The sequence below is a fragment of the Gorilla gorilla genome, chromosome 1 (assembly GCF_029281585.2).
Source record: "Gorilla gorilla gorilla isolate KB3781 chromosome 1, NHGRI_mGorGor1-v2.1_pri, whole genome shotgun sequence".
NCBI lineage: Eukaryota > Metazoa > Chordata > Mammalia > Primates > Hominidae > Gorilla > Gorilla gorilla.
In genome coordinates this window covers 60102075-60121852 of record NC_073224.2, presented here as the reverse complement: position 1 = coordinate 60121852, position 19778 = coordinate 60102075, and the positions used below count along the sequence as shown (strand labels likewise).

General features: G+C 34.7%; 1 protein-coding gene across 2 annotated transcripts in view; it reads left to right on the top strand.

The window, feature by feature from the left end:
- Positions 1 to 4006: 4006 nt before the first annotated feature.
- CFH (complement factor H) overlaps positions 4007 to 19778 on the top strand; it is a 95942-nt gene continuing 80170 nt past the window's right edge. The window contains exon 1 of one of the 2 annotated variants that reach the window (XM_019028297.4): positions 4007 to 4370. In XM_019028297.4, the coding sequence (XP_018883842.4) occupies positions 4313 to 4370 (58 nt within the window). In that variant the 5' untranslated portion in view covers positions 4007 to 4312. The remainder of the gene's footprint in view (positions 4371 to 19778) is intronic. The other variant, XM_031013439.3, reaches the window with a different exon arrangement.

Below are 19778 nucleotides of genomic sequence, written 5' to 3'. Positions count from 1 at the left end.
AACTATTTGCTATCTGGTCTTTCTAATGGTAATCTAATACTATATAATAATTTTATGAGTTTAAGGCATAATATGTTGCTAATTTTCTTATGTTCTTCTAAATTTCTTTGTAATAGACTTTTGTAGTTTTGAAAAGTATTGATGAAAAAAGGGAAACAAAAACACTCAATTGACGTTAGCCATCAGTCTTTGAAAAAAGGTAGGATAAAGAAAAAATAGTAAAAATAATACATCTGAAAGACATTTGTTGAAATTAATTCAAGAGGATTATTTCTACTTGGATAGTAGAGTGGCGTTTTACATTCAACAATTGCAAATTAGGTGAAGATTTGTATAGCAAAATCATTCCTGTATGTACTTTAAATTATCCACAAACATATATATATGTGTGTGTGTACCTTCAATACTTTTACAGTATATGCATAATTGTAAAATAAATAAATGTGAAGCATACACTAGAGCACATATGTGAATATTTTACCATATTTTTAAACACATATTTTAAACACAGACCACTGGATTTGATACCTGGCTCTAGCAATGTCTTGTGACCTTAAGGGAGTTGCTAAAATGTTCTGTGGTTCAGTTCAGTCATCTATACCTTTGAAGGAGTAATAGTCTCCCATTTCATTGTGTTGCATTAAGTATTGAATAAATGTGCTTAGATCTGTGCCTGGTATATAATTAACACTCAATAATACTAATCTTAGTAAGTTTCTGGAATACTCTCCAAGTGATAATATTGCTATTAGAATAGAAACCACTATTGGAAATTTAAGCCCCAGGTAAAATGTTTGGATTCATACTCAAACAGATAAAACTAAGGAAGGAATAAAGAAGAAGTTTAAATGATCTAGTATGTCAACATATGTGTTATCAGTTAAATCAAATTAAACTTCAGAATGATAGTTCAGAATTCGAATTTGCTTGATTATTCATATATCCATGCTATTTTATTTCTTATTTTTCTCAGAACAAATGACTAAGTCTAACTCTTTAATCCTGTATTTTTATTACAAAAATAAAAATAAAATAAAATGTAAAATTCACATTGGAAGCAAAATTAGAGTTAGGGTGGGCCATTTAATATGAGAAAATGACCAATGCAAAAGAAGGATATCACAATTCTAAATACGTATGCAAGCATCATCATAGCCCTAAAATACATAAAGATTCACAGCATTAAACAGGGAAATACACAAATCCACATTTATAATGGGAGATGTAATACACCCTTTCAATATCTGATAGAATAATCAGACAAAAACATAATAAAAATACAAAAGATTTTAACAAATTACAAACTTGACCTACTGACATAGGTAGAATTTTGACTATAATGGGCCGTAAAGAAAGACTCATCAAATTTTAAAACAGTATAATTATTTAGAATATGAAATTAAATAAGAAATCAATTTAAAAGATAACTAGAAAGCCAAAGTTCCCAGAAATTTACACTTTATTAAAGTTTTAAAAATAAACTATTACAGTAAGAAGAGCTTGGTGATATAGACCCACACATATCCAGCACCTGACTTATGACAAAGGTGAAAGCATGTCAGTACAGAGGAAAGAATGATACTTTCGTTAAATAATGCTATAACAATTGGATATCTCTATTTTAAAAATGCATCTGGAGCTTTTTATTATGCTATACACAAAAGACAATTACAGTTGCTCTAAAGGTCTTAAATGTGAAAGATAAAATAATTCTTTTAGAAGAAAAGCATTGTGTTCTAGGACTAGGCAAGGTTTCATTAAATAGGACACATAATGCACTAGTCATAGAAAAAAATTGAAAATTTGCTCTATTTTAAAATTAAGGAATTCTTTTTATTATTATAAAAGACATGTAATACTGAATAGAAAGAAAACCCACAGACTGGAATAAGGTATTTATAATACATATTATAAGATTATTTTCATATCTAGAATATATAAGTAATTATATATAAACAATTCCTACAATCCAATAAGTCAAAGACAAACAACTCAATAAGAAAAAAATATGCAAAGGATTTGAATAGAACCTTTACCAAAGAGGATATCTAAATGACCGGTTACCACAGGAAGGTTTCTCAACTTCATGTTAAGGGCAGGAGACAGGGAAATACTGGGTAGAAGACGGTGGTCCCCAAGCAAAGGCCCCACCCTCAAGCCTGAAGACCTGTGGCCCTAAATGAGGACAGGCATTTCAGGTTTCACACCCAAAAAGTTGCCTTTTGGCCCGCCATGCCCCGCTATCGTACCCCCATATAAATCCCAAACTCCAAGCTCCAGAAGAGACCCACAAGTGAGGAGACGGAGAGGCAAGCCGACAAACAGGCCTGCGATGGCAGAATGACACAGCAGAGAAAGAGAGGAGGGACATTTGGACTCCGAGGGGAGTTTGGCCAGGGACGGGTGGAGAAGCGTCTGGCCACTGGGAGGCCTGACACTGGGCGAAGGTCACCTTCCCCCTCCATCTTGCTGACAGCCACCTCCACCACTCAGTAAAAAGTTGCCCTCATCCCTCGAGACCCCGTGTGATCCGATTCTTTTGGGACACTGGGCAACAGCTGGGGATACAGAAGGCTATTTCACTGTCCCACTGCCCGTGAGATAAGGAAGAGGGTTTGTTGAGCTGATTAACACATAAACCATTTGCAGATGGCAAAGCTAAAGGAGCACACTGTAACATACGCCCACTTGGGCTTCGGAAATTGCAGACACCACCCCTAGATGCTGCTGTGAGGCCAGAGCCCGAAAGCGCTCACCCCGCTTCCCGCACCTGTGCGTCTGTGTGCGCCCCTTCCCCGTAAGGGGTTTGAGCTGCAGGGCGACCTAACTGGCAAGCCGCACCCCTGTTGCATGTCCTTCAAGGGGAATCAGGGATCTCTCACGTTTCAATTAGTCATCAGGAAAATTCATATTATAACCACAGAGAATTATTGCTTTGTGTTACCAGAAAAGCTAAAATTACAAAGATTAAAATTACCAAGTATCTCTGAGAGTATGGAGCAACTTGGACACTGCTGATAGAAATGTCAAGTGATGTCAAGTGTTATAATCCATTTGGAAAATTGTCTAATTTTATCCATTACACCTAAACATAAGTTATGTCCCAATGTTTCACTACCAAGTATGCAATTACCAGAAATGTGGATTGTGTTTACCAAAAACCTCATAATATAAGGCTCATACAGCACTATTCATACCAGCTCCAAACTAAAATCTGCTCAAATGCTCACTAACAGGCACCCAGATAAATAAAATGTGAACTATTCAAAAAATGGAGTATTAAATCGCAATAAGAATGAACTATCTGTAACTACATCTAACAATGTGTTTGAATGGTCCAAACACAATTTTTGGTGAAAAACTCTAAACATAAGAATAAACTGCTTCTTTTTCATTATACAAAGTACAAACCCAGACAAATATATTCCATGTTCTTGAAGATCAGAATCGTGGTCTCTGTGTGTGGGGGATGTGGGAGAGGGTTGAGAGGCGTATTGACTGAAAAGGAGTACTGGGGTTTTCTGGGAGGTAATAATGTTCAGTGTTTTGACCTTGGTGGTGGTTTCATAGGTATCTTTACCTTCTCAATATCCAGCATATGATTTGTTTATGTTTTCCTTATACATATTACACTACAATACAAAGTTTTAAAAATCAGCATTTCAATTTGTTGATTTTTGGATTATTAAACCTACTTACATCAAATGAGAGTGAGCCAGTTGCTTCATACACATATACAAAAAGTATTTAGAAAACTAATTTCATGAATTGCTAGAAAAGCAGACCCCCAAATTCATCAAGCACTGCATTCTTGGCAAAGTTTGTACACATTGTCTGGGTGCTGATTGTGAAAACATTGCCTAAACCAGTTTTGTATGTGATTTCTTTTAAAGTTTCTCTTATTTCCTGTTCTGAGGTTTATACACAATAGACCCAAATAGAGTTTGAATAATTGAAGGGTTTATGAAATCCAGAGGATATCACCAGCTGCTGATTTGCACATACCAAGAACATGAACATTTTCCAACGGAGAATTTCCCTAGCTTAATAAGAAAAAGTCCAAGAGCAGGTCACAGCATTAACATTCAGTGGGAGTGCAGTGAGAATTGGGTTTAACCTCTGGCATTTCTGGGCTTGTGGCTTGTGGTTGATTTTTTATTTACTTTGCAAAAGTTTCTGATAGGCGGAGCATCTAGTTTCAACTTCCTTTTGCAGCAAGTTCTTTCCTGCACTAATCACAGTTCTTGGAAGAGGAGAACTGGACGTTGTGAACAGAGTTAGCTGGTAAATGTCCTCATAAAAGATCCAAAAAATGAGACTTCTAGCAAAGATTATTTGCCTTATGTTATGGGCTATTTGTGTAGCAGAAGGTAAGATTAAAAGAGACTCTTTTCTGAAAACTGTATTATGAAACATTTGCTAATGATGCTTTTCACAGGAGTAATAAAAATTTGATTTAGAAAATGTGCTTAAGTATTCTGTAGCTTGACAATTGAGTGGCTTTTGACGTTGTTGAGTTTAAAAAATGTAAGTACCTTATTTGAATGATATTATCTGAATATTCATCATAATTGTATTTAATATAAAATAGAATAAAATGTTCTAATAATCATTTCTGAAAAACTATGATCTGGAATAATCATTTCCCTTGTAATTATCATAAAATGTAATTTACTTTTTTGCTTAGGAGTATAACCAAAATGTATTATGTGAAAGCATTAAGAAGGATGTGAATATACATAGTCAATAAAAGCCATCAAATCATAATGATTAGATTTATTTCAAATATGATTTTAACTCTTCCTAAATAAAAATTCATTTATCATTTACAACTGATATTGTCATGACCTTAGAATTCTTGTAGACAAGTATTACTTGTATTATCAGAATAAAAATATTATATAAATTTGAAACCCAATTGAATATACAATATTTGTAACAGTTAAGTTGTTCAATAGAGATTTTTTTCCTGTAGTTGTATATAACATATATTCTTGAAGAGCAGTCTTTTGGAGTAGTGAATATGAGTGTAGGAGTTTTTTTCTGGCCTCAGTAAGACAATTTCTGGATTTATAATAAAATTTAATTATATCACTGCTTCTTGATAGATTAAAAAGCTTATTCTTGGAGGAGGTTTGCTTTCCTAGTTTTTGGTAGGTAACCAGTTATGTGATAGATATTTGGTAAACATTTTTAAACTGAATGAATTACATATTATTCATAATTTCTAAAATCTTTTCACTTAGTAAAGAAATTTTGATTGAGTGACCATTACATAGCCTCTAGGAACTGAAGAATATTAGCAAATAATACAAATCTCTGTTTGAGTCTTCCAATCTAGAAAATAAAAGCAGATATATTCTTATAGTTATATACTTCGGTAATTTAAAAAATATTCAAATATGTTTAATACCTTTTGAAAGGTTGAACTATTTTCAGTTATATTTTTTAATGTTATTGCTTGTTCTTTGGCTTGTAAACTTTATATGTCGCCACTTTTTAAATGAAGAAGACAATTATTTCCTGGTACATATAAATATTATATTTAGTATTTTAAAATGAAACCTTTTTGTATTTACAAACAGTTCCAGAACAATGTTAATATTACCTATCGTAACAGCATCTTTTTCTGTTTCTTTGTGTAAATATTTCTGTCTTTTCTTACTAAATTTATGGGAATGTTTCTAATGTTTCATACCTACATACTGTTTGCTCCAGTTTTACACAGATACCATTTGTCATATAAGGGAGATTTGTTTTATTTCTAATCTTTAAAATCAAGAATCAATGGCAAGTTTAATAAACAGTTTAAGTTATTAAAAAGTTGAATTTGAAATATTATTAAAATAGAGTACATCAAAGTATATGTGATAATTAAACAATAGTGATTTAAACATCTTATTTACATAATTGATTATTGCTGACTTGTTTCACTTTTATTTTATTTTTCATCAATGTGTGTTTAAATGTGGTATCAGTTTCTACTGGTGAATTGAACATTGGCACTATATATGTTATGGTGAAAATGATATAAATCTGATTATTTCCTAAAAGATAAAGCACAACTTTGTATTTAAAGCAATGCTTAGGCCAGCCTCATAATTTTCATAAAAGCACATGTAATGCAAAAGCCAATGGAGAAAAACTACATGAATTTTCAGTGGATATCAGACTCCTAATTTATTCCTTGTTTCCCAAATACTCTCTGAAACTAAACTAGTTCGAGATGTCCATCAGTTCTATTAATCTACCATATCTAAAAAATTTGTACTTAACAGAGTAGCTTTGATCATGAAAAATACTCACATATATTTCAATATTTGCTTCTGTTTATATTTTCCACATTGAATACTGAATACCAAATTGAGAAGATAGTTTGAATACTATCACAATCTGATTTACTCAACAGCATAACATTTTAGCATTACTTCTGCTCTGTTAAGAGTGAACTTTCTTCAAAAAAAACACTATTCATTACTAAGAAAGAATTACAGCCAGCAGGAATAATTTGTAATTTCAGCTTTCTATTTGTTTTCTTTTTTTAATATATTGGGTACTACATAGAACCTTTCTGATGCAATATATTGTCTACAATAACATTTCCAATTGTGTAGGAACATTAATTGCCTCCTTGTTGTAACAGTCTGGCTCAGGGAGTCACTGCAGGCTACTAAGAATTGGGTCAGATTTACAGGACAAAGTTTAAAATAACAGTTTCTCAATCGTACCACCTAATTTCACCTTTTTGAAATATAGTATGACCAAGGTTTTGAATATATTATGACCAAGCAGATTTTTTAGATTTAGGGTCTAACAATTGTGTACTATATGAAATTAGGCCACAGCCCAGAAATTCCAAGATGATTGAAGTGAATAAATTAAAACTCTACTGAAACATGTCCAAGTAAATACTGGCTGTGTTGTTTGGGAGACATGTTTTTTAATCCTGGAGATTTGGAGTGCAGAAACGTTATTTCAGGTCCCAGAAGACTTTATAGATCAAAGATTGATGGAGTCCATTACAATCAGAGAAAGGAGAATAGTGGTCTAAAATCCTAAATTGTATGTTTGAATTTCAGTGTGATAAATAAGAATTCCCCTTTGCTCCCCCAAACCCCCATATTTTCAGAGATAGTAGTATGTGTAGTTATCTATATGGTGTGATTTAAATTGTGCGATGGCCCAATTGGCTTCAATATCTCATCTCCTCCTAAAATACTTTACGTGTTGATATTAATATTACTATAAATTCAACCAATCTGTCATTTACATGGAATGACAAATACACTGAATACATATTTTAGGATAGTTAAATTTAGTATTATTCATAATTTACTTTGAATTATTATCATCTGACAACTTCCCTGAAACAATTTCAGTGGGCGGGGGAGGGTAGAAATGGATGTTGATGAGGATAAGAATAGAACAAAGTGATTCTGGAAGATGGGGTTTTCCCAGGTAGGACAGATCTGCTGGTTGAAGTGCTATAGTGAGTGCTATAAGAGAAGGGGTAGAGAAAATGCCCACAGAAATGGCACGAGCCTGAGACGTCTGCCAAGGCAAGCTTTGCTTATTTTAAATTTAGGCATATCCTGGGAATGCATATGCTACTCTTTTGCCTACATATAATTTAAACTAAAAATGAAATATCTAAGTATTGCTAACTAAAATTATTCTTAGGTAGAAGTAAGTTCCCAAATATAAGTTCAAAAGCAGATTGGTAAATGTTCTTCATGTGTGGCCTTTGGTTTCTAAGATCTGAGCCAGTCTACATTGACCCACTTTTATTTGCTTAATCCTCGATTGTTTATTCTGCAGTCTTTTGCCACTTTTCATTCTTCCCAGTTATGCCTTCTCCTCCTCCCCACACACACCATCCCCCACCTGCCTAGGCCTTTGAGATTCTGCCACCCAATCTATCCCGTGCTCAGTTAACTAATGTGTACTTTACCCATTTCTTCACAAAACCATAGTACATGGAAAGGGGATGATGTAATTGACAAAAAAGTATTGCATTTTAGCTTAAAATTATAAGGAGTCATAAAAAGATAGCTCAGAGGAAATAAAGTAACTGAACATCAAAAAATGAAACAATAAAAAGGAAAGAAAAAACATTTGACAGAACACTTTTATTTCTTCTGACATTTTAACTTAGCCAAGTTTTTCATAAACCTTGTTAACTGGAAATGTAGTAGAGAGAAAAGTGATTATTCATCCAGGCCGGGCACGGTGGCTCACACCTGTAATCCCAACACTTTGGGAGGCCGAGGTGGGTGGATCACCATGTCAGGAGTTTGAGACCAGCCTGACCAAAATGGTGAAACCCCATCTCTACTAAAAATACAAAAATTAGCCAGGCATGGTGGTGCGTGCCTGTAATCTCAGCTACTCAGGAGGCTGAGGCAGGAGAATTGCTTGAATCTAGGAGGCGGAGGTTGCAGTGAGCTGAGATCATGCCATTGCCCTCCAGCTTGGGCGACAGAGGGAGATTCCATCTCAAAAAGGAAAAAAAAAAAAAAAGAAAGAAAGAAAGAAAGAAAAGGAAAAAGCAATATTCTTTCAGAAACTCCTGAACTGTAACATAAATTTAAGCTTAGGACACATAGGTCAGATGTACAATGGAATTACAAATGTTAGAGTTTCCTGGGTTCTTGCAACAGAGTTTTAAGCGCACTAAACAGTTATCACCTTGTCTTCTCTTATATTTTCTAGTCACTACTGTCTACTACGCTTTTTCCACAGGCTGTCCATAATCTACAGATATAATGGAAAGGCTTCCAGATAGTTTCATTGTTACTCATCTGTTCTTTCGCTCATTCATTTTTCCATCACTTTAACTTCCACAAGTACTACTTAGTAATACTTGGTACAATGTGTGTTATGTTTTTTTTTTTTTTCCTCTATTTTCAGGGTCCTAATTGTACTGTCTCTTTGTGGCTGAGTTCCCTTTTTGTGACTGGAACAATAAATGGCATTAGAAATTAGCTATTCAAATACTACACATTTCAAGAGAGTTGTGGAATTTCAACCCATGTTCTGATAGTATCTTGTTTTATCTCTAATTATGACATACTTGTTCTTCTATCCAACTTCATGTGACTATCGTCTATTCTCCTATCTGCTTTTTATGGTTCTGGAATTTTCTTCTTGCTCTTTTCACTGTTAAGTTGTTTGTTTGTTTGTCCGTTTGTTTTGAGACAGGATCTCGCTTTGTTGCCTGAGGCTGGAGTGCCCACGCTGGAGTGCAGTGGTGCGATCATAGTTCACTGCAGCTTCCAACACCTGGGCTCAAGCAATCCTCCTGCCTCAGCCTCCCACACCTAGCTAAATTTTTTTCTTTTCTTTTTTCTTTTTCTTTCTCAAATGCCTATTAAGTGTGACATAATCTCTATTCTGCTTTGTCTCTAGAGTTTGTTTCTTTAAACAATTCTTTACTCTGTTTACAAAGGTATATATGTTACTTCTGAAATGATCTTTATTCTCATGTTATTTATAAAATAATTTGAATATTTCTTATTTTGAAAAGCTAATTAGATCATATCGTATATATGCATATAGAATTGACCCTTGACCAATATGTGCTTGAACTTCAGGGGTCTGCTTACTATGTGAATTTGTTTCAACTAAACCTGGGTCAAAAATACAGTATTGGTGGGTTGCAAAACTTAAGCATAGGAAAAACTGACTTTTCGTACATGCGGTTTCCACAGAGCCAAATGTAGAATTTAAGTATGTGCAGATTTTGGCCTGTGTGGGAGTCCTGGAATATATATCCCCTGTGTATACCAAAGCCAAAGGATGATTGAATAAATAGTATTACTATAGATCAGTGAGAAGATAAGAAAGAAATTTAATGCAAAATACCTATTTTTGCTATTTCTGTTTTGTTCATTTGCTTTATTTTTTTCCAAATTGATTTTGTAACTTTGCTTTATAATATATTCTGATACCTACTAAGTTTAGAAGTAGGCTATTTAAAAAATAATATCTACTGTTTTTTATGCACAAAATAATTTTAGAAAAATAGAATAATTGAACAAAGAGACCAACTTTAGTCTACCAAAACAATCTGGCACAAATTTGATTACGGATTTCCCAAATATATAATTTTATCATGATTTATTTCATTTGAATAAAAACACTTTTCAACTAACAGTTAAAAGATATATTGACATTGAAAATAAGTAATTAGTTCTATGTTTGTATGTCAATAATAAGTGATTAGCTTGGTGTTTGTATGTCAATAATGCCCCCTTAAAGTTTGAAAGTGAAAAAATTAGGTAAATTAAGATTATTAAAATATTAAGTAACATTGATTTTTAGCTTTGACCAAAATTATATAACTATTTTCCTCAAATTATAGTAAAAACATTCCTACTCTTTACCAGTAGTTAAACGTATTCACACTCCTAATTCATGGGCTAAAAAAAAACTTGATTTTGTTTAGTATTATTCTTATTTTTTTGAGACAGGGAATCACTTTGTCACCCAGGCTGCAGCGTACTGGTGCAATCATGGCTCACTGCAGCCTCGACCTCCTGGGCTCAAGCAGTCCTCCCACCTAAGCATCCCAAGTAGCAGGGATTACAGCCACCTTGCTCAGGTAATTTTTTTTTTTTTTTTTTTTTGAGATGGAGTCTTGCTCTGTCGCCCAGGCTGGAGTGCAGTGTCGCGATCTCGGCTCACTGCAAGCTCCGCCTCCCGGGTTCACGCCATTCTCCTGCCTCAGCCTCCCGAGTAGCTGGGACTATAGGCACCCACCACCAAGCCCGGCTATTTTTTTGTATTTGTAGTAAAGACGGCGTTTCACCGTGTTAGTGTTAGTCAGGATGGTCTGGATCTCCTGACCTCGTGATCTGGTGATCTGCCGGCCTTGGCCTCCCAAAGTGCTGGGATTACAGGCATGAGCCACCGCGCCCGGCCTGCTCAGGTAATTTTTAAAATTTTTTGTAGAGACAGGGTTTCACCACGTTGCCAAGGCTGGTCTTGAACTCCTGGGGTCTATTGATCCTCTTGACTTGGCATGTCAAAGTGCTGGAATTATAAGCATGACCCACTGCATCCAGACTAAAACTAATTTTAAATTGTAAAATAAAGCCAAATAAATTAAAGCTTCACCAATGTAGTGTTTTGTAAACAAAATTAACTGGCAATTAAATGACTTGTAAAAGTAAGATGAAGTATTCATTGTTTAAACTCAAATACTTAGATATGATGGCTTAGTCTACTCATTAATCTAGAATGAGAAAAATGAGATGGCTATTTTTTTTAGTTTTAAGATAAATCACATCTCAAAAAATGTTTCTGTGCCTTTGAATTTGTATGCATCCTATTTAATAAGCCCATGCCCTATTTCCTTCAAGAATTGCCAATTTAAGTCAAGCAAATGTGGCCGTTGTACATACATGCTGAGAGTTTGACTACTTGGGCCAAAATAACTGTTTGTTGTCACTTGAAGGTGGTTCAACTGAGCTTGAACATTCGATTGTTAGTCAATTCAGGCAAATAAAAGTTATGTCACAAGATATACCTAATTATTATTAGAACTCAGTGCAGTGAATCATTACCTTAAATACTTTTGCTATGGCATGAGTTGATAATGATGTAGGACAGCAAGCCCCCAAATTGGGTCTTAGCCTGGGAAGGTTCTTGGTTTTGTCCAGTAAAGAATTCAAGGGTGAGCCTGCGGTGTTAAACAGCAATTTTTGTTGAAGTGGCAGTATATAGCAGCCTCAGAGGCACCGCTCCTTGCTAAGCAGGGCTACCCATAGGCAGTGTGCCCACAGTAGCAGCTCAGAGGCAGTTCTGCACTCATATTTATACGCACTTTTAATTATATGGAAATTAAGAGGTAGTTAATGCTGAAATTGCCAGGAGGAGGATGGTAACTTCCGGTTGTTGGGTCATCGCTGTGGAAAGGGCCTGTAACTTCTGGGTGTTGCCATGGTAATGGCAAACTGTCATAGCACACTGGTCTGTGTGTCTTACAGGGAGGGGCTTCCACTCAGACCTGTTTTGGATAATCCTCAATTTCGTCCAGTGTCCAAGTCCCATCTCCTATCTCAGTAATACTCAATACAATAATGGTTAGAACAAAAGCAGACAGGAAAGTGTATCTGAAGTGAGAAGACCTAGACATTAATGAAAATTCTTCCACTAACTATGAAAAACATTGTTCTTCAATTGTGGGGAGCTTACATTTTGATGTGGGGAGATAGATAGAAAACCTAATGAACAAAAATAGTTATAGCATTGTGAACAGTTTTGTGAAGGAGGTAAAGTAGGGCCTAAGAGAAAATAGAGATGGGGATGGTAGTATGTAGAGACATTAGGTGGGCTTGGTCTTGGGGACTAGAATGAGTGGATCACTTTGAGGACAGAACATTTGAGTAGAGGCCTGAAAGATGAGACAAAACCAGTCATCAGAAATCTGTCGTAAAATTATTCTAAGAGGAGGAAATAACCCGTGTAAAGGATCTAAGAGAAAAAATAAGTTTGAAATGCTCAACAAAATATAAACAAATAAATCAGCGTGACTTTGCACAGTAAATACATGGGAGATTTAACATGATGAGATCCGAGAAAGTGGCAAGAGCCAGATAAGGGGTTCCCAAACCAAGAGAAGGAGTTAGCAATGCTGGATAAGTAAAAAGTGAAGTCATAGAAGAATTTTAATCACAGGAATGACACGACCAGATTTGCAAGAATCACTTGTCACTCTGTGCATAGACTGAAGTAACAGGAGAGTAGAGGACTGGAGGCTAGTTAGCAGGCAAGTTTCATGACCAAAGTGACAGATGATGATCTGAACTAAGATTTTGAAGATGGTAGTAGGAGCAAGGGAAAATAGAACAGGGGTGGTCATATCTTTTTCTTACAAGCAGAATCAAAAGATGCCATTTAACATTGATGGAAAAAGCACCAGAATTTTAAGTACTATTTGAAGAAAAAAGGTAATCAATATGATAATTCTTTATATATAGTAAACATATTCACAGAGTAAATATTGTGAGAAGTTGGTAGGAAGATTTTGTGGAAGAGATGTATTCTTGTTTTCTACATCTGGTTGTTAAAAGCAATGAACTATATTTGGAAATCAAGAATTAGGGGCACAAACGTATCACCTGGATATATAATAATAACCAGAAGAGAAAGCATTTACTTCTCACTAGGAAGTGAGCGGGCTAAACTTTTTTTGTGTTAATGGATTACTTTACTTATTTATTTTTTCCAATAACCTGAACATCATCAAGTGGATCTAAATTTTGAAAGTGAAAAACAAACATATCAGCTTGTAATTAATCAGTTTTCCTTTTGTGCGGAAGGGGCCGGGGATTGTGTTGTTATGATAGAGTATTAGCACCATCTAGTGGAGTAGAATATGTTTACTTAAATTATAAACATCAAAACAGTGCAATGTGGAATCACATATTATATGAGTTCACTAATACAAATTTGCAAAAAGTTCAAGGGAAAATTAGTGCCCATAAAAACTTTCACAAGCTTTTTTTTATTTTGTAAAATATAATTTTATATGGTGTTTTCTTTCTTATGAAATATTGCAAAATGTTTTCACATGGATTTATTACACCATGTTAATGGGCACTTCTAAAACTTTTTTCTTTGGACTGCTACAACAAAATATTATTAACTGCCTAGCTTATAAACAACAGGAATGTATTTCTGACACTTCTGAATGCTAGAAAGTCTAACAGCAAGATAGTACCAGTAGATTCAGTGTTTGGTGAGGGTCTGTTCTCTGGTTCATAGACAGTGCCTTTTGGCTGTGTCCTCCAATGATGAAAGAGGGACAAGGCAGCTCTGTGGTGCCTCTTCTATAAAGGCACGCATCCTAAATCATGGCAGCTCCACCTTCACGACCTAATCACTTCCCAGTGTCCCCACCTCCTAATACTATCACATTGGTAATTAGGTTTAAACATAAATTGGGGATTGTGGGGAGGTTGCATGTATTCAGAGCATAGCATATGCCTTCTTAACTTACTAAAGTCTAATAATAATTTATCACTCAGGATTCAATGCGGGAAGCTTAAGTAGAAGTAGAAGATTACCTATCTATCAGTCAATTAATTGATTGACATACCAATCTCCTATCTAGCTACTTAAAAAGAGGTTTTGTTTTGTTTGTTTTGTTTTGTTTTTTAAATAAATTGCCTCACGGAATTGTGAGCATGAGATAAGCAAGTCTGAAATCCACAGGGCAGGTAGTCAGAAAAGGAAGATTACAGACAGGATGGAACTCACAGGAAAGGAAGCTGCTTTCCACAGAATTCCCTCTCTTTTTCAGAGGAGCCTCAGCCCTGTGTTTCAGACCTTTCAAATGATTTGATCTGGCCTATCTAGATTACCTAGAATGATCAGCTTGTTTAAAGTCAACTGATTGGGAGTATATCTGGCAACATATTTTCTCACCAACATTTAGATTAGTTTGACTCAGTAACTGGGAATGCTGACTTAAGCAAGATGACTTATTAAGAAAACTGTCACAGCTCATTAATACCTTTCTGTTTTTCTGGACACTGTGAAGAACTTAAAAGACATTAATTTTATTAATCCTTCTCACAGTTTACCTGCTATTGTCATGTGTTTTATGTATATGGGTGTATACACATACATGTTTGTATTTAAAACCATGTAAGGTAATATTTTTATAATTTTATGGTCAGTATTCATTTATATTTACTTGAACATTTACCATTTTCTTTGTTTTTCATTTCTTCTTTCATCCTAAGACCTTATATTTAGGATCAGTTCCAGTTTTCTCAAATACATCTTTTTTCTCTCCTTAATGTGTATTTATAGTGGCAAATTCTCTCAAATTTTATTAATCAGCCCGGGCACGGTGGCTCACTCCTGCAATCCCAGCATTTTGGGAGGCTAAGGTGGGTGGATTGCTTGAGCCCAGGAGTTTGAGACCAGCCTGGGCAAAACGGCGAAACCTCGTCTCTACAAAAAATACAAAAATTAGCTGGGAGAGGTAGTTTGTGACTGTAGTCACAGCTACTTGGGGGGCTGAGGCAGGGGACCACTTGAGCCCAGGAGGTCAGGGTCGCAGTGAGCTAAAATCACACCACTGCACTCCAGCCTGGGCAATAGAGATATTGTCAAAAAAATAAAATAAAATAAATTTTATGAATCAAAACTTTATTCTCAAAAAATTATTTCTGTATATAGAATTCTATACAGATAGTTATTTCTTCCTGAAAATGGAAGTGATTAATACGTGCTGGTGTCTGCTATTGCTATTGAGAAGTCTTTGTAAATCTAACCATTACTGCTTTTAAATTAATATTTTTCTCTAACAAGGTTAAGATATTTTCTCTTTGGTTTTCTGCATATTCCTTATGATGCATATAGGTGTATTTTTTTACTGCTTGGAATTTTTTAATTCTTGGATTTATTAATTGGTATGTTCCATTCATTTTTTAAAATTCTCTTCCAACATCGCTCTGGCTTTTCTATCCTCATTGACTCTTAGCTCATCTTGTGTATTTTCCACACATGTGTGTCTCCATGTTGCATCCTGTATTATTTCTTTTGACCTGCCCTCCTGTCCACGAATTCTCTTTACAACTGTGTTATCTGCTATTAAGCTGTCCATTGATGATTAAAATGGGTTTTTTCACTTTTAGAAATTATATTTGGTTCTTTTTAAAATCTGCTACTACTTTGTTATAATTTCTTTCCTCAGATATCATTAGTCAAACTTTTCTCTTACATTTAAACAACAGAATTAGTATTGTTGATTATAGTCCGTATGTATTTATTCCAATATCAAATATCTATTTTGTTCCTTATGAAGTTTATAGTAACTAGGTGCTTTTTCTCCCCTATAATGTCTTTGACATTTATAATAATAATTTGGTGCTTAAGAAAAAAATCTTCCTCACATTAAAGTTACAACTTATCTTTTCTGGGTGGCTAGGAGAACTTTCAGTGTGAGACTACCTCAAGCCAAATTTGTGCTTTAAAATTCCTTGGTCCTCTAAGCAATTCAAAGCTGGGTTCCTGTAAGAAGAGTGTGGTTTACTTCCAGTTCTCCCTTATCCTGTGGGTGAATTCATTTAGGTTTCCAACTTTGAATTTTGTTGCTTTAGCCTAATAAGTCTATCAAAAAGCAAGCTTGTGTCTTCCCCAAATGGTGAATGCCCTCAGTGCAGAAAAAAATCGGCTGCCTGTTTTCCTTTCTGGGTTCTGATTATACCAAGATTCGTTATGGTAATTCTTTACTGTGTTGTCAGCTTTCTAAATGTCTCTATGAAAGTATTGATTTCAAAACATATGTTTTCCTGTTTTTTTCCCCTTTTGTGACAGGGTCTCACCCTGTCTCTCGGCTGGAGTGCGGTGACATGATCATAGCTCACTGCATCCTTAAACTCCTGGGCTCAAGAGACCCTCCTGTCCCAGCCTCTCACATAGCTGGGACAACAAGTCTGTGCCACCATGGGTAACTAATTTGTTTCTTTAATTTCTTGTAGAGATGGGATCTTGCTATATTGCCTAGGGTGGTCTCAAACTCCTGGGCTCAAGGGGATTCTCCCACCTCAGCCTCCCAAAATGTTGGGATTACAGGTGTGAGCCACCATGGCTGGCCACCTGGTTTTATTGTGAAGGTGTCCTAAGTGATAAGATTAATCTGAGATAATGAATCCCAAGGCACTCAAATTTTTTGTGAAATAGCCAGACAATAAATATTTTAGATTTCATGTGCCATAATGTCTCGCTACTCAGCTCTTCTATTGTAACATAAAAGGAGTCATAGACAATATATAACTATATGAGCATAGCTGTGTTCTACTAAAATTTTATTTACAAAACAAGCAGCGATTGGATTTGGCCCAGAGGTTAGTTTTCTGGCCCCTGACCTAATGTATCTCACTATAACAGAAAATATATACTGACTTTCCTTCTTACTATTATAAATTTTATGCACATAATTAAATATTACCCAAACCACAATTTTTAATTCAGATGGGTGTAGCATAATTTGACAATTTTCATAAATATTCTAATTATATCCATTATTAAAAGTGCTGGAATAAACACTCTGTACCTAAATATTTCACAAAATCTTTAATTATTATTTGTTACTTTTAAAAAACTGAAATTATTTGTCAACTTATGTATGAGTACTTTTAAGATTCTTTATTGCTAAGTTGCTTTTTAGTGAAGTAATAGTCATTTACACTTCAGTTTTATTTAATAATAATATTTATATTACCTAATTTTCCAGCAAAATTGAATATCATCTCCTTTACATTTTTGTCTTAAAATTGGTCAAAAAATAATTTTCTTTTAATTTTTATCTCTTTTAATTATTAGTAATGGTCGTTTTAATGCCTGTTCTTAAGTAAATGAACTATCTTACTGTAACGTTTTTCTTTAGATAGTGTTTAGTGCTTTTGTTACTGCAAGAAGTGTTTGTGTTAAGAATAACTTTTCAGTTAAATTTTCTCTACATTTTGTATATATGATTTTTTCACAAATATAATTTTTAGTTAAAAAAGTTTTAATGTGTATATGTTCTGTTTGCAAATTGCTTTATGCATTAAGCCTTCCTTTTTTGATATTTATTCATACTTTTTAATAAATATATTTATAAAAATAATTATAGATAGATGGCACTAAGATAATAGTAAGTTAAAATGACATATCATCATATATAGCAGATAATTAAAAAATCATAAAAGAATGAAACATATATGTATTTATTTTAAATTTGTTTAAACCTAACTCTTTAGTCTACCTGGCATTTGTGTGCATGTGTCTGTGCAAATAAAGGATTCAAATTTATCCCATTTCATTTCCAGTGGGTTTTATTTTTTATTTTTTATTATTATTATATTTTTTTGAGACAGAGCTTCGCTCTTGTTGCCCAGGCTGGAGTGCAATGGTGCGATCTTGGGTTACTGCAATCTCCGCCTCTCAGGTTCAAGAGATTCTCCTGCCTCAGGCCCCCACGTAGCTGGGATTACAGGCATGTGCCACAACAGTTGGCTAATTTTGTATTTTTAGTAGAGACGGCATTTCGACATATTTGTCGGGCTAGTCTCTAACTCCTGACCTCAGGCGATCCACCCATCTCAGCCTCCCAAAGTGCTGGGAATATAGGTGTGAGCCACTGCACCCGGCCCCAGTGGATTTTAATTGCAAGACTGCCAGAGTGAGTTTCAATTTGAGGTAGTCCAAGTTTACACAGTACAATAGACTTACCCATTGCCAAGGTTACTTGGCTTCAAGGAAAATACAGAATAAGGATGAAGGCAGTATGCACAAGAACAGCTTGATGGAGATTTCAGGCACTGAAACTCAGCTTCTAATATCTTAACCCCCCCGCCCCCCAGGATAATTTTGCTGATGAAGGATGAAAGTTGATGCCAGTATAGGTCACATCCATGCCAGGTAACAACAGAATTGGGTATCCTTAGTTTAAATACTTTAGTTGTCACCTTGAGCTTGGAGGGTGATTTATGTGATCATCACTATTATTTGCTGTTTTCTATTTTCTTTAGATTTCATTTAATGTTTTACTAGTTTCTTGAATTAGAAATTTGGATAATTGATTTCCAACAGTTTTTTTATATCTAATTCATTCGAGTTATATTTTTTCTCTCTAATCAGTGCTTCAACATCAGCCCACAAATTTTAACATATTTCCATTATTGTTTATTTCAAATCATATTCTAATTTATATTATGTTTTTCTTTAACTCATGAGTTATTTATAAGTGTTGCTTGCCAGGTGCGGTGGCTCATGCCTGTAATCTCAGCACTTTGGGAGGCCGAGATGGGCAGATCACTTTTGGGAGGCCGAGGTCAGGAGATTGAGACCACCCTGGCTAACATGGTGAAACACCATTTCTACTAAAAATACAAAAAACAAAAAACAAAAAATAGCCGGGCATGGTGGCGGGCGCCTGTAGTCCCAGCTACTCAGATGGCTGAGGCAGGAGAATGGCATGAACCCAGGAGTGGAGGTTGTGGTGAGCCGAGATTGGGCACTCCAGCATGGGGGACAGAGTGAGACTCCGTCTCAAAAAAAAAAAAAAAAAAAAAAAAAAAAAAAGGGTTGCTTAACTTCAAAAATTTTGTGAATTTTCCACTTATTTTCTGTTAGCAATGTCTAGTGGTCAGTGAGTATACTTAGAGTGACTTTAATTTTTTGAGATTGGTAGAGATTTGCTTGGAATTAATATGCATCTTGCAATTGTTGAAGACAGTGTTTTATTAATATAAAAAACAATTTGGTTAATAATGTTGCTTATATCTTGTATATCCTTATTTTTCTATTTCTTTTCTATTGGATATTGGAAACAGTGTGCTTAAATCTCAAACTATGATGGTGGATTGCTTACTTCTTTTATTTTTGTTATATTTTGAAGATATATTAATAGTTTTATGCAAAGAGGCATGCTGGTAAATGTAAAACAACCAACTATTTTTTAAAAGGAAAGGGAACAACCATGATTTGTAAAATTTGCTGAGTTTCATGGTGTAAATTCTCACAATATGGTCAATTTCAAGTTACCAACGTGTCATCAGGAGACATTGTATTAGCAAAAGATGTGTATAATTGGCTCCTATGAGTCAGTATGAGCCAGCTCCAGCAAACATTGTTCAGACACATTTGCAGTTATTACATCTTTCTGTTAAAGTAGCCTTTTTTTAATATGAAATGACTCTCTTTTTATCTAGTATCTAGTAGTACTTTCTAACTTAAATTATCATTTGCTTGATATTAATACATTAATATCATTC